General features: G+C 45.9%; 1 protein-coding gene across 1 annotated transcript in view; it reads right to left on the reverse strand.

Moving 5' to 3' along the window:
- The window catches only part of AP2A1 (adaptor related protein complex 2 subunit alpha 1), a 52,781-nt gene that overhangs the window by 25,740 nt on the left and 14,071 nt on the right, over positions 1 to 12,970 (reverse strand). Inside the window, 7 exon segments of the mRNA XM_040429617.1 lie at positions 1,157 to 1,325; positions 3,677 to 3,827; positions 6,410 to 6,518; positions 8,607 to 8,708; positions 9,161 to 9,290; positions 9,395 to 9,588; positions 10,887 to 11,029. Of these exon segments, the coding sequence (XP_040285551.1) occupies positions 1,157 to 1,325; positions 3,677 to 3,827; positions 6,410 to 6,518; positions 8,607 to 8,708; positions 9,161 to 9,290; positions 9,395 to 9,588; positions 10,887 to 11,029 (998 nt within the window).

Genomic DNA, 12,970 nt, shown 5'->3' on the forward strand with positions numbered 1-12,970 from the left:
CCCATCGGGGGGCTGCAAAGGCACAGCAGCCCCCCGATGGGAGAGGGAGGGAGCTCCCTGCGCTGTTAACCTTTTCCATACAGCGGTCCGTACGGACCGCTGTATGGAAAGGGTTAAACGGCTGACATCGCATCGCAGATGTCAGTCGTTTATACCAGGGTGCCAGCAATGTGCTGGCACCCTGGTATCCCCACTAGACACCAACGATTATACAAGGGGAGGCGGGCGGGGGATCGCGATCCCGCCTGCCGCACCGCCCGCCTCCCGCACCGCCCGCAACCCTCCCCCTGCACCTCCCGCCACCATAAAAATCATTCGGGGGTGCAGGGGGGGGTAAATAAAAACTTTTTTTTTGGCATATAAAGTTTCTGATCCCTGCGTCAGGGACTGCGGGGACCAGAAACTTCAGAAATCGCAGCAAACCGCAGGTCTGAATTGACCTGCGGTTTGCCGCGATCGCCGACATGGGGGGGTCACGGGACCCCCCCGCGCATTTAGCCTAGGTGCCTGCTCAATGATTTGAGCAGGCACCGGTTCCGATCACTGCCAGCCGCACGGCAGTGATCGAAAATACACAGGCGTACATGTACGCCCTGTGTCCTTAAGTACCAGGGCACAAGGCGTACCTGTACGCCCTATGTCCTTAAGAGGTTAAAAAAAAATAGGTCATTTTCAGATAACACATTAAAGAGGTTGTCTCTGTTCAGCAAACGGCATTTATCATGTAGAGAAAGTTAATACAAGGCACTTACTAATGTATTGTGATTGTCCATATTGCCTCCTTCACTAGCAGGACTCCTTTCTCCATCACATTATACACCGCTCGTTTCCATGGTTACGACCACCCTGTAATCCAGCATTGGAAGCCATGCTTGCGCACTATAGTAAAAAGCGCCGGCATATGTGCCTCTCCCATGGTCCGAGCCACCAGAGCTTGTTTCTATAGTGTGCAAGCACGGCCACAGATGCTGGATTGAAGGGAGGTCATAACCATGGAAATGAGCAGTGTATAAAGTGATGGAAAAAGGAGTCTCTACATGACACATACCGAAGTGAGACAATCCCTTTAAAAGGTAAAGCTGGGAAGTATTTTGTAACAATTCTATGCTACTACATAAATATGTGAACCCATCAAAGCAAGGAATTGTTCACTCACCTTTAGAGCATTAATGACCGTTTCTATGTGCGTCTTCACGGCTTCATGTGAGAATTCAGAACTGGCCAGTGTACACATGCTTTCCAAAGCTAAATATCGCAGGTTAGTCTCTCTGTGTTGCAGGAACTGACCCAGCTGGTTGCAGGCTCTAACCAAAAGGTTGGGTTCGCTAAAAAAACCACAACAGATAATTCAACATTTCCTTTTACCATCTGTACACATGGGGGAAAAAATACAGCTGGGACAATAAGCGTGTGGTTATTTGTTAAGACGCTCTTCTTGGTAACATACAGTGGGGGAAATAATTATTTGACCCCTCACTGATTTTGTAAGTTTGTCCAATGACAAAGAAATGAAAAGTCTCAGAACAGTATCATTTCAATGGTAGGTTTATTGTAACAGTGGCAGATAGCACATCAAAAGGAAAATCGAAAAAATAACTTTAAATAAAAGATAGCAACTGATTTGCATTTCATTGAGTGAGAAATAAGTATTTGAACCCTCTAACAAAAAAAGACTTAATACTTGGTGGAAAAACCCTTGTTTGCAAGCACAGAGGCAAACTTTTCTTGTAATTGATGACCAAGTTTGCGCACATTTTAGGAGGAATGTTGGTCCACTCCTCTTTGCAGATCATCTCTAAATCCCTAAGGTTTCGAGGCTGTCTCTGTGCAACTCTGAGCTTGAGCTCCCTCCATAGGTTTTCGATTGGATTAAGGTCCGGAGACTGACTAGGCCACTCCATGACCTTAATGTGCTTCTTCTTGAGCCACTCCTTTGTTGCCTTTGCTGTATGTTTTTGGGTCATTGTCGTGCTGGAACACCCATCCACGACCCATTTTCAGTTTCCTGGCAGAGGGAAGGAGGGTTGTCGCTCAGGATTTCACGATACATGGCTCCGTCCATTTTCCCGTTTATGCGAATAAGTTGTCCTGTGCCCTTAGCAGAAAAACACCCCCAAAGCAAAATGTTTCCACCCCCATGCTTGACGTGGGGACGGTGTTTTGGGGGTCATAGGCAGCATTTTTCTTCCTCCAAACACAGCGAGTTGAGTTAATGCCAAAGAGCTCTATTTTGGTCTCATCAGACCACAGCACCTTCTCCAAGTCACTCTCTGAATCATTCAGGTGTTCATTGGCAAACTTCAGACGGGCCTGCACATGTGCCTTCCTGAGCAGGGGACCTTGCGAGCACTGCAGGATTTTAATCCATTGCGGTGTAATGTGTTTTCCAATGGTTTTTCTTGGTGACTGTGGTCCCCTGCTAATTTGAGGTCATTAACTAACTCCTCCCGTGTAGTTCTAGGATGCTTTTTCACCTTTCTCAGAACCATTGACACCCCACGAGGTGAGATCTTGCGTGGAGCCCCAGAGCGAGGTCGATTGATGGTCATTTTGTGCTCCTTCCATTTTCGAACAATCGCACCAACAGTTGTCACCTTCTCTCCCAGCTTCTTGCTAATGGTTTTGTAGCCCATTCCAGCCTTGTGCAGGTCTACAATTTTGTCTCTGACATCCTTGGACAGCTCTTTGGTCTTTCCCATGTTGGAGAGTTTGGAGTCTGCTTGATTGATTGATTCTGTGGACAGGGTGTCTTTTATACAGGTGACTAGTTAAGACAGGTGTCCTTAATGAGGGTGACTAATTGAGTAGAAGTGTCTAACCACTCTGTGGGAGCCAGAACTCTTAATGGTTGGTAGGGGTTCAAATACTTATTTCACTCAATGAAATGCAAATCAGTTGCTATCTTTTATTTAAAGTTATTTTTTCGATTTTCCTTTTGATGTGCTATCTGCCACTGTTACAATAAACCTACCATTGAAATGATACTGTTCTGAGACTTTTCATTTCTTTGTCATTGGACAAACTTACAAAATCAGTGAGGGGTCAAATAATTATTTCCCCCACTGTACAAGAAGCTGCTGTAGAACTGCCATCTGTCTGATGCTTCCAATTGAGTGATAATACATTTGATGTCTTATTTGGACTTGGTATAGACAGCTTATCCAACATCACATCAGCAGGGATCCAACACCCCACACCCCTGCCGATCAGCTGTTTCCTTGTAGCTCTGGTGCAGGAATTACACAGCTCCATCCATTGTGTAATAAATGGAGCAGGTACTTCAATGGAAGCAGAGCTGCTATTACCAACTCCGTCCAATACACAATGGATGGAACTGTGTAGTTCTGGTACCAACTTCAAATGCCAGGGTTACTATAGAAAAACTGATCGGCGGGATTCTGGGGTGCACGACCCCTGTCAATCTGACACTAATGGTCTATCTGGAGTCTAGAGTCTCTAGACCAGGCATGCTCAACCTGCGGCCCTCCAGCTGTTGCAAAACTACAACTCCCAGCATGCCCGAACAGCCTACAGCTATCAGCCTACAGCAGGGCATTATGGGAGTTGTAGTTTCACAACAGCTGGAGGGCCGCAGGTTGAGCATGCCTGCTCTAGACCATCAATATCAAAATCCTGGAAAACCTTTTTATGAAGCAATATTATTACATACACCTACCTGTCATAATGTATAATAAGGCTAATAGCCTCAAAAAGTATGGCATTCTTTGCATTGGAGTGCTGCACTTTCTTTGACTTTGGGGGCTCCTGAGCTTTGTTCAAGATGGTCTCCAGGCATTCAACAAGTCGTCCTTTTACAGCTGCATCCTCTGAAAACAGTCACATAGTTAATACGTTTGCAAAACACAGGTTCAACCTATTTTATCATGCAGTTTTTTCAGAGAAACTCAAATCTGTGTTAGCCTATGTTCACACATGGTAGGTTTGCTGCAGGAAATTCTGAAACTGGAAATCAGTCTTGCTTATTTGAATGGTGTTAATTCTGCAGCATGTGCCTTGATTTCTGTCATCAGAATTAGTAGTAACTGATCATTTCAAATTCTTTTTAAAGGGGTTATCCAAGGTGTAAATCATTCCCCCAATGCTCAAGCCCCTCATATAGATATTACCCTGCATCCCGGCACAGCCACAGCTGCATCTCCCCGTCGCGCGGATCAAAACATCTGGCGGGGAAGGGGGGCTCAGCAGTTCAGTAGGGGTGGTTGCCAACAGCGATCCGCAACAGTGACGAGCCTCCCTAGCGTCACCCGGGCCATGATGCTAGGGAGGCTCGTCCATCCCTACTGCAGCCTGCTATTGGCTGCCCAAATCCCCCCACCCCCGTAGGTTTTGATAGGCCTGCACAATATATTGCCAAAGCAATCGTATCGCGATAATCACTGATTGCGATATGCCGATTTGGCCGACCCAAAAATACTGCGATTATTTTCCGCTTTATAAGACACAAAAGTGGGAGGAAAAATGGCAGTGCGTCTCATAAAGTGATGGTTGACTTTTTACGTGGCTGACACCGATGTATCACCGGCCGCTATGCTGCATAGCGCGTCCGGCGATACATCAGTTACAGTGCGGGGAGGGGCTGGAGGCAAGTCGCTGCGGGTCCCGCGCACATAACTGTCTTTGTATGCAAAGTCTTTCTTTACTGTTGAAACAATCGCTCTCCTATTGATAAAATCACCAGCCTCTGTACTCACTATGAATGCACTGCAGCGAGCGAGCGAGCCGGCCGGCGCATGACTTCAGTCAGTCGCGCTCCTGCTTCATTAATGAAGTGGGAGGAGCGTGACTGAGTGACGTCAGTCATGCGCTGGCCGGCACGCTCGCTGCAGTGCATTCAAAGTGAGTACAGAGGCTGGTGATTTTATCAATAGGAGAGCGATTGTTTCAACAGTAAAGAAAGACTTTGCATACAAAGACAGTTATGTGCGTGGTTTAGGACACATGAGGGGACATTAATAAAGTAATGCTGTGACACATAGGGCCATGAGGGAGACCAGCATAATATGCTATATGTGTGTCATTCACACATATATAGCATATTATGCTGGCCCCCCCCTCATGGCCCTATGTGTCATAGCACACATCCCCCATAACCGCGCATCAGCCACAGGTCCCCTATAACCGCTCGCTCGTCAGCCACAGGTCCCCCATAACCGCTCGCTCGTCAGCCACAGGTCCCCCATAACCGCTCGCTCGTCAGCCACAGGTCCCCCATAACCGCTCGCTCGTCAGCCACAGGTCCCCCATAACCGCTCGCTCGTCAGCCACAGGTCCCCCATAACCGCTCGCTCGTCAGCCACAGGTCCCCCATAACCGCTCGCTCGTCAGCCACAGGTCCCCCATAACCGCTCGCTCGTCAGCCACAGGTCCCCCATAACCGCTTATCACCCACAGATCCCCCATAACCGTGCCACCCACAGATGCCCATAACCGTGCCACCCACAGATCCTTCATAACAATGTCATACCCAGACCACCATTAGTTCAAAAATCCACCAAAAGCACACATTCTGGTTCAAAATCTTTTTTTTCTTCTTATTTTCCTCTTCAAAAACCTAGGTGCGTCTTATAATCAGGTTTGTCTTATAAAGCAAAAAATATGGACCTGGGTGACTGGTCACGGCAGGGGCTCCTGTGGCGGAGTCAGCGGCTCATACGGGAAAATCCAAGCAAATAGACCTCTAGCACAATTCCCTTAAAATATCGCATTGCATATAGTTATCGCAATTTTTAGGGCCCTAATCGCAATTAAACAAAATTCCCATATCATGCAGCCCTAGTTTTGATCTGTGCGACGGGGAGATGCAGCAGCGGCTATGCGGGGGAGCAGAAGCTACGCAAGTGCCGGGGAGCAGGGTAAGTACCATCTATATTAAAGTCCCGGGCATTGGAGGGAAGGGGGGGGGGGGGATATTTTACACCTTGGATAACCCCCTTAAATTCTACAATCCACATATTGCCTCAATTTCAATGGTTACTGCTCCAGATAAGGTCTGTTCCCACTACTATTCACTTCCTGTCATGGGTTCTCATAACTTTCTTGGTGACAGGAATAACACAATCTGCAGCACTGTACTTATGTCACAACTACCTAAATCCTGACAGTAACCCGAAAGCTCAAATAAAGTACAAGGGTCCCATCAGGATACGCTAGGATCACTTATGTGAACAGAGAACAATTGTACAAAATAATGTGTTCTGTCTGAATAAGGTTCTGATCACAGAGCGCTGCTGCTGTATCTTTGGGTTTCTTTAGTACTGCAGTGCATTCATGGTACCTGTCCATTTCCCTTTATGAGGAGCTGCTAACTTTTTGCACTTACAACAGGTAATTTGCTAGTCTATACAAAGAAACGTTCACTCAGGATACTGGGCAAAAAGCTCTTTATTACCAGGTGGAGGGTAACACTGGAGAAGGCGCAGCAACTTTACAGAAAGCCATGGTGCTGGGACGAAGTAATATGTGTAATCCTGCAGGTCGGTTGAGGCTGAAGACACAATCTGTGTAAAGGTGTGAAAAGAATTCTGATCTGATCCGGTCATAAAATTTCATATATATATTTTTTTTTATTAAAGCCTACGTCCCATTTAAGTTGCTATGGACCTCATGCATCCCTGCAGTCTGTACACAGGACTTCCATTAGAGTCCAGCAATATCATTTCCCCGGCCTGTTCAGTGAGGGCAGGACACGGCTCATGACAGGTCCCCTTACTAGCAGATCTGCCAGGTCTCCTATACTACTGCCTTTAGCATTGCCCATTCGAAGATAAATCCCGAGTCCTACTTCATCCACCCACTAATGGAAAAAGCTTGTAAGTCCTACTTACAAATCTAATAATGAAAAAGGCTGGAGAGTCCCACACTTCCCTGTTCAAAAAAGGAGAAAGCCTGAGTTCTACCCTCCCCCCCCATCCAATAATGGAGAAAGCCTGGATGTCCTGCTTTACCCTCCCTGCCCTCACAGGAAGCATGGAGTCCCACTTCCTGGAATCTCTCACGGAGGAGTCTGGGAGTCTTGCTTCCCCTGCGATTGACAGCTCCTCCTGTATGAGCTTGTATACAAAAAGAGCCGTCTATCACTGTGAGGTAGGCAGGGGAACCAGGACTCACAGGCTTTGTGTCCCCAATGAGAATTTAAACAGCTTTTTACATAAAAATACTGAATCAAAATATAGTATACGATTCCCCCAGTCCCTATGCTGGCCACACATACAGTAACACAGGAAACCTGACAGACACTTTAATAAACTTTTGATTGGCATCTGTCAGCAGATCTGTGCCTATGACACTGGCTGACCTGTTGCATGTGCGCTTGGCAGCTGAAGGCATCTGTGTTGGTCCCATTTACATATGTGCCCGCACTGCTGAAAAATGGTTTAATACATACAAATGACCCTCTAGGAGCAACGGGGGCGTTGCCATTACACCTAGAGGCTCTGAAAGTGCCTCACCTTCTCCACTTTGACAGGGCTAGGCAGTGAAAACCTTATCACACCTGGGCCTGTCAATAGTGTTGAGCGAACTTGTGTTTCAAGTTCGGGATCTAAAGTTCGGGTTATCGATAAATCGCGTTATGGATTCCGCTACCACGGACCAAGTTATGGTTCGTGGTAGCGGAATCCATAACGCGATTCTACGATAACCCGAACTTTAGACGCCGAACTTAAAACACAAGTTCGCTCAACACTACCTGTCAAAGTGGAGAGGGTGCAGCAGTAGCAGACAGAGATTCTAGGTGTAATGGCAACACCCCTGTTGCTCCTAGAGGCTGATTTGCATACATTAAAGCATCATTTTTCTCAGCAATGCAGGCACATACGGACATGGAACCAACACAGATGCCTTCAGCTGCCAAGCGCACATGTAACAGGTCATCCAGTTCCATTAGGTACAGATCTTCTGACATGTGCTTTACTTAACAGGGCATACTACATGAACAGGGGACATGAAATTGCATTGACACACTGAATACGGACCCATTTCAACTTCTATATTTCAGCCAGTTTCCTTATGGTTCTACTGAACCAAACTGCCCTAAAGGGTAGTTATCCAAGTTTGGTTCAGTAACATCACATACGTTTTGGGGCCTGTGACCATGATACAGAAGCTATAATGTGGCACACTATGTCTGTCTGAGCCTGGCCTCACAGAGCACCTCCCCATACTATCAGCTGTACATGTGCAATATCTATCATAAACCTTTTGAACCACATTGTGTGAGACTCAGAGGAGACTAACATCTAAATCATGAATGCTGAAAAGTAGGGGTTTTACCTTCCTGCCAGAAGTCCACAACAGAGCCTCATTCTATGTATCTACCAAGTTTTCTAAATAATTGACTGAAGATATATTCATCTGACACCTCTGATCCTTCCGTGAGAAAACCTGAAGATTATATATACTGAAATGGGAAAACCAAGCTGAACACTGTGGAGCTGGTCTGGACAAAAACAGACCACTACGTGAGCTAGAAGACGGGAAAGCAAGCTGCAGCTTCGCGTCTACGCTTACTTCATTTCACAGCAATGAGGATGGAAGACGGGCAGCACTGGCCTAGTGGAGGCTGCCTAAAGAGAAATGATACATACCCTACTAAGCCTAGAGACTGCCAAGGAGACGCAGGTCTTGAAGTCATCAGGATTCTTCCTGCAGAGGCAGGTAATGAGGCTTACAGCTGCAGTCACCACTCCCTAATGTAATCAAGACAATATATAGCAGGCATTATATTCCAATTACCATTACAGCAAATACACATAACCCATCATTTTTCTAGATCTGCGTCTGGAGGTTTATAGTTAAACGGTTTACTAATTTTACTCCACACCCCGTTCGTTATCATAAATGTCATCAGTCCAGCAGAAATGGACTGTACAAGTAATATTTATTTGCTGCCCGGTGGTTTTGTGAAATCATTACTGAATTAACCATTAATTTAGCTGTGACTCATACTTCTAAACATATAATAATGTCTTCCAAATTCTCAGCTGTTTTTACATGAACCCACAACAAGCGAAAACAGATTTCTCTGCCCATCAAAATGCTGTATGCACAAATGCCGGCTTGGTTGCATATTTTTCAGCAAAAATGTGCAAGAAAAGTGTTAATACACCCTAAAGATGAAGAGGTACAATTAAACACATACCATGTGCTGATCATTCAGTAGATGAACCACCCGTGACGTCCATTCACCCATTGGCACAAGATCAGGCGAGGTCTTGTATAGTCTTAACAGGCACAGGGCAGCACTCTGCTTCACGCTATCCATTGTGTCACTGGTAAAGGTATCATCTTTATTAGACACTGGATACATCAAAGAATTAAACAAAAACAAACCCCAAAAAAATGGCAATAAATTTAACGCGCAACTAAATCTTACCCGGCAACAAGAATCCTGGGGATCTCTGATGCAAATGCTTCTGCCATTTCTCTACTGCCAACGTTAGCGATGCAATGCAATGCCAGGCACATGAAGGTGGGGTTACGGCTAGCCAGGTCATTCTTGATGGCATTGTTAATAAGACGAATAAGCTCACTGTTGGAATTCACCAGGACAGATATAAAAAGATAACCCTAAAAAGAAGGAGAAAGATTCATCAGATACATGAAAGACACTTCATGAAAATGCATTAGTTCCTGGGATACAATTGGTGTACATCCCCTGAAGTCATGAAAGGGACTAAAGCTCACATACATATTCCCCCCCCCCCCCCATGCACACGACCGTTGTTGTTTTGCACTGATCCGTTGTTCCGTATCGGAGTTTTTTTTTCTCCGATTTAAGTCCTCTTCCATTCCGTTATTCCACAAAACATATCCGTATAGTTTCTGTATGCCATCTGTTTTTTGTGGATCGGAAACAGCTTATTAATCACCAAACACATAAGCAATATCAGCTGGGCATAGCATTTCTACAGTATGGATCTGCAAAATTCGGATGTGTTCCGTTTGCGTTCTGTATTTTTAGCGGACCAATTGACTTGAATGGGGCCTCAGACCGTGATTTGTGGACAATAATAGGACATGCACTACTTTTTGCGTAACAGAAATACAGAAACGGAATGCACACGGAGTACCTTCCATTGTTTTTGCGGACCCGTTGAAGTGAATGGTTCCGCATACGGTCCGAAAGAAAAACGAAACGGAAGCGGAAAGAAAATACGTTAGTGTGCATGAGCCCTTTTGCGGTGTGATCCTGTTAGAGGAGCAGAGTCCAGAATGGCAACTCACACTGCCACACACAGCGAGTTTCTCACACAAACCTCGTTCATGCGTGTCTGTCCTTATACATGGCCTGAAGACTGGGGTAATTATTGACAACGAGCATTTGCAAAGACGCTCATTTCCAATAACTGCCTTGTGCAAAGGCGCTTTTGATGACCTGAGCAAATGCTCGCTCGTTTGGTAATCACATTTTTTATGTAGCCAGCAAATAATGAATCTGTATGGGGACAAATAATGGCAGTATCAATCATTTGTCCTCCTACAAAGGGGATGACTGCTGCATATAAATCAGTACTCACCTCAGTGATGAATGGTTTGTTCCCAATAACTGCCTATGTACCAGCCCATGTAAAAGGACCCTAACCATATGCATCTCTTACAGGGGTTGTCCCATTAAGAAAAACTTTTCTCCTATCCGAGGGATAGGGGATAAAAGGTCTGATCGGCGGGGACTTGTGCTCCCCATCAAAAATGCAGACATGATTGCCTGTGATAGCAGAGTACAAGCACTCTGCAATCTCTGGCAGCTCCACAGGACTGAATGGAGCAGCCTGGACCTCCATTCTCTGCAAATAGTGGATATGTTGTCTTAAAGGGACAACCCCCAACACTGAGAAAATCTAAGACAACCTTGTCTAGTTACTTACTATTTGCTTCTCTGTGTACTTATTTGAGCTCAACAAGTTTACCGCTTCCATGTGCCCAAAATCAATGTCATGTCCAAGCAGGAAGATGAAGAGGAGCTTACACACATATTTCTTCTTACTGTAGCCATCCAGGGCTTTGTCTCCTAGTAAAGAAAACCAGAAAGAAACAGTCAAATCAAAGATCCAATGACGCTTCTATGACTAACTAATTTCAGTATATTGGGCAGACTAGATGGGCCAAATGGTTCTTATCTGCCGACACATTCTATGTTTCTAACCATATATACACTGCTCAAAAAAAAAAAAAGGGAACACTTAAACAACACAATGTAACTCCAAGTCAATCACACTTCTGTGAAATCAAACTGTCCACTTAGGAAGCAACACTGAGTGACAATCAATTTCACATGCTGTTGTGCAAATCAGATAGACAACAGGTGGAAATTATAGGCAATTAGCAAGACACCCCCAATAAAGGAGTGGTTCTGCAGGTGGTGACCACAGACCACTTCTCAGTTCCTATGCTTCCTGGCTGATGTTTTGGTCACTTTTGAATGCTGGCGGTGCTTTCACTCTAATGGTAGCATGAGACGGAGTCTACAACCCACACAAGTGGCTCAGGTAGTGCAGCTTATCCAGGATGGCACATCAATGCGAGCTGTGGCAAGAAGGTTTGCTGTGTCTGTCAGCGTAGTGTCCAGAGCATGGAGGCGCTACCAGGAGACAGGCCAGTACATCAGGAGACGTGGAGGAGGCCGTAGGAGGGCAACAACCCAGCAGCAGGACCGCTACCTCCGCCTTTGTGCAAGGAGGAACAGGAGCACTGCCAGAGCCCTGCAAAATGACCTCCAGCAGGCCATAAATGTGCATGTGTCTGCTCAAACGGTCAGAAACAGACTCCATGAGGGTGAAATGAGGGCCCGACGTCCACAGGTGGGGGTTGTGCTTACAGCCCAACACCGTGCAGGACATTTGGCATTTGCCAGAGAACACCAAGATTGGCAAATTCGCCACTGACGCCCTGTGCTCTTCACAGATGAAAGCAGGTTCACACTGAGCACATGTGACAGACGTGACAGAGTCTGGAGACGCCATGGAGAACGTTCTGCTGCCTGCAACATCCTCCAGCATGACCGGTTTGGCATTGGGTCAGTAATGGTGTGGGGTGGCATTTCTTTGGAGGGCCTTACAGCCCTCCATGTGCTCGCCAGAGGTAGCCTGACTGCCATTAGGTACCGAGATGAGATCCTCAGACCCCTTGTGAGACCATATGCTGGTGCGGTTGGCCCTGGGTTCCTCCTGATGCAAGACAATGCTAGACCTCATGTGGCTGGAGTGTGTCAGCAGTTCCTGCAAGACGAAGGAATTGATGCTATGGACTGGCCCGCCCGTTCCCCAGACCTGAATCCAATTGAGCACATCTGGGACATCATGTCTCGCTCTATCCACCAACGTCACGTTGCACCACAGACTGTCCAGGAGTTGGCAGATTCTTTAGTCCAGGTCTGGGAGGAGATCCCTCAGGAGACCGTCCGCCACCTCATCAGGAGCATGCACAGGCGTTGTAGGGAGGTCATACAGGCACGCGGAGGCCACACACACTACTGAGCCTCATTTTGACTTGTTTTAAGGACATTACATCAAAGTTGGATCAGCCTGTAGTGTGTTTTTCCACTTTAATTTTGAGTGTGACTCCAAATCCAGACCTCCATGGGTTAAAAAATTTGATTTCCATTTTTTAATTTTTGTGTGATTTTGTTGTCAGCACATTCAACTATGTAAAGAACAAAGTATTTCAGAAGAATATTTAATTAACTCAGATCTAGGATGTGTTATTTTTGTGTTCCTTTTATTTTTTTTTGAGCAGTGTATTTAGCAGGCAGTAAAAGCGGCGATTCCCAACCTACAGCAGGAGTTTGAGACTGCTCCAGCTCTAGAGAAATCACATTTCTTAACCTAATGTAATGGCTCCAAAAAATAAATCAATAAAAATCAATAAATAAAATCGCAGCGTGTTCTATATTGTGCGTTTTACGTGCAGCTTTGGCTCCATAGAAGTAAAAGGGGCTTGCGTGAAAAACCAA

This window comes from Bufo bufo, chromosome 1 (assembly GCF_905171765.1).
Source record: "Bufo bufo chromosome 1, aBufBuf1.1, whole genome shotgun sequence".
Classification (NCBI taxonomy): domain Eukaryota; kingdom Metazoa; phylum Chordata; class Amphibia; order Anura; family Bufonidae; genus Bufo; species Bufo bufo.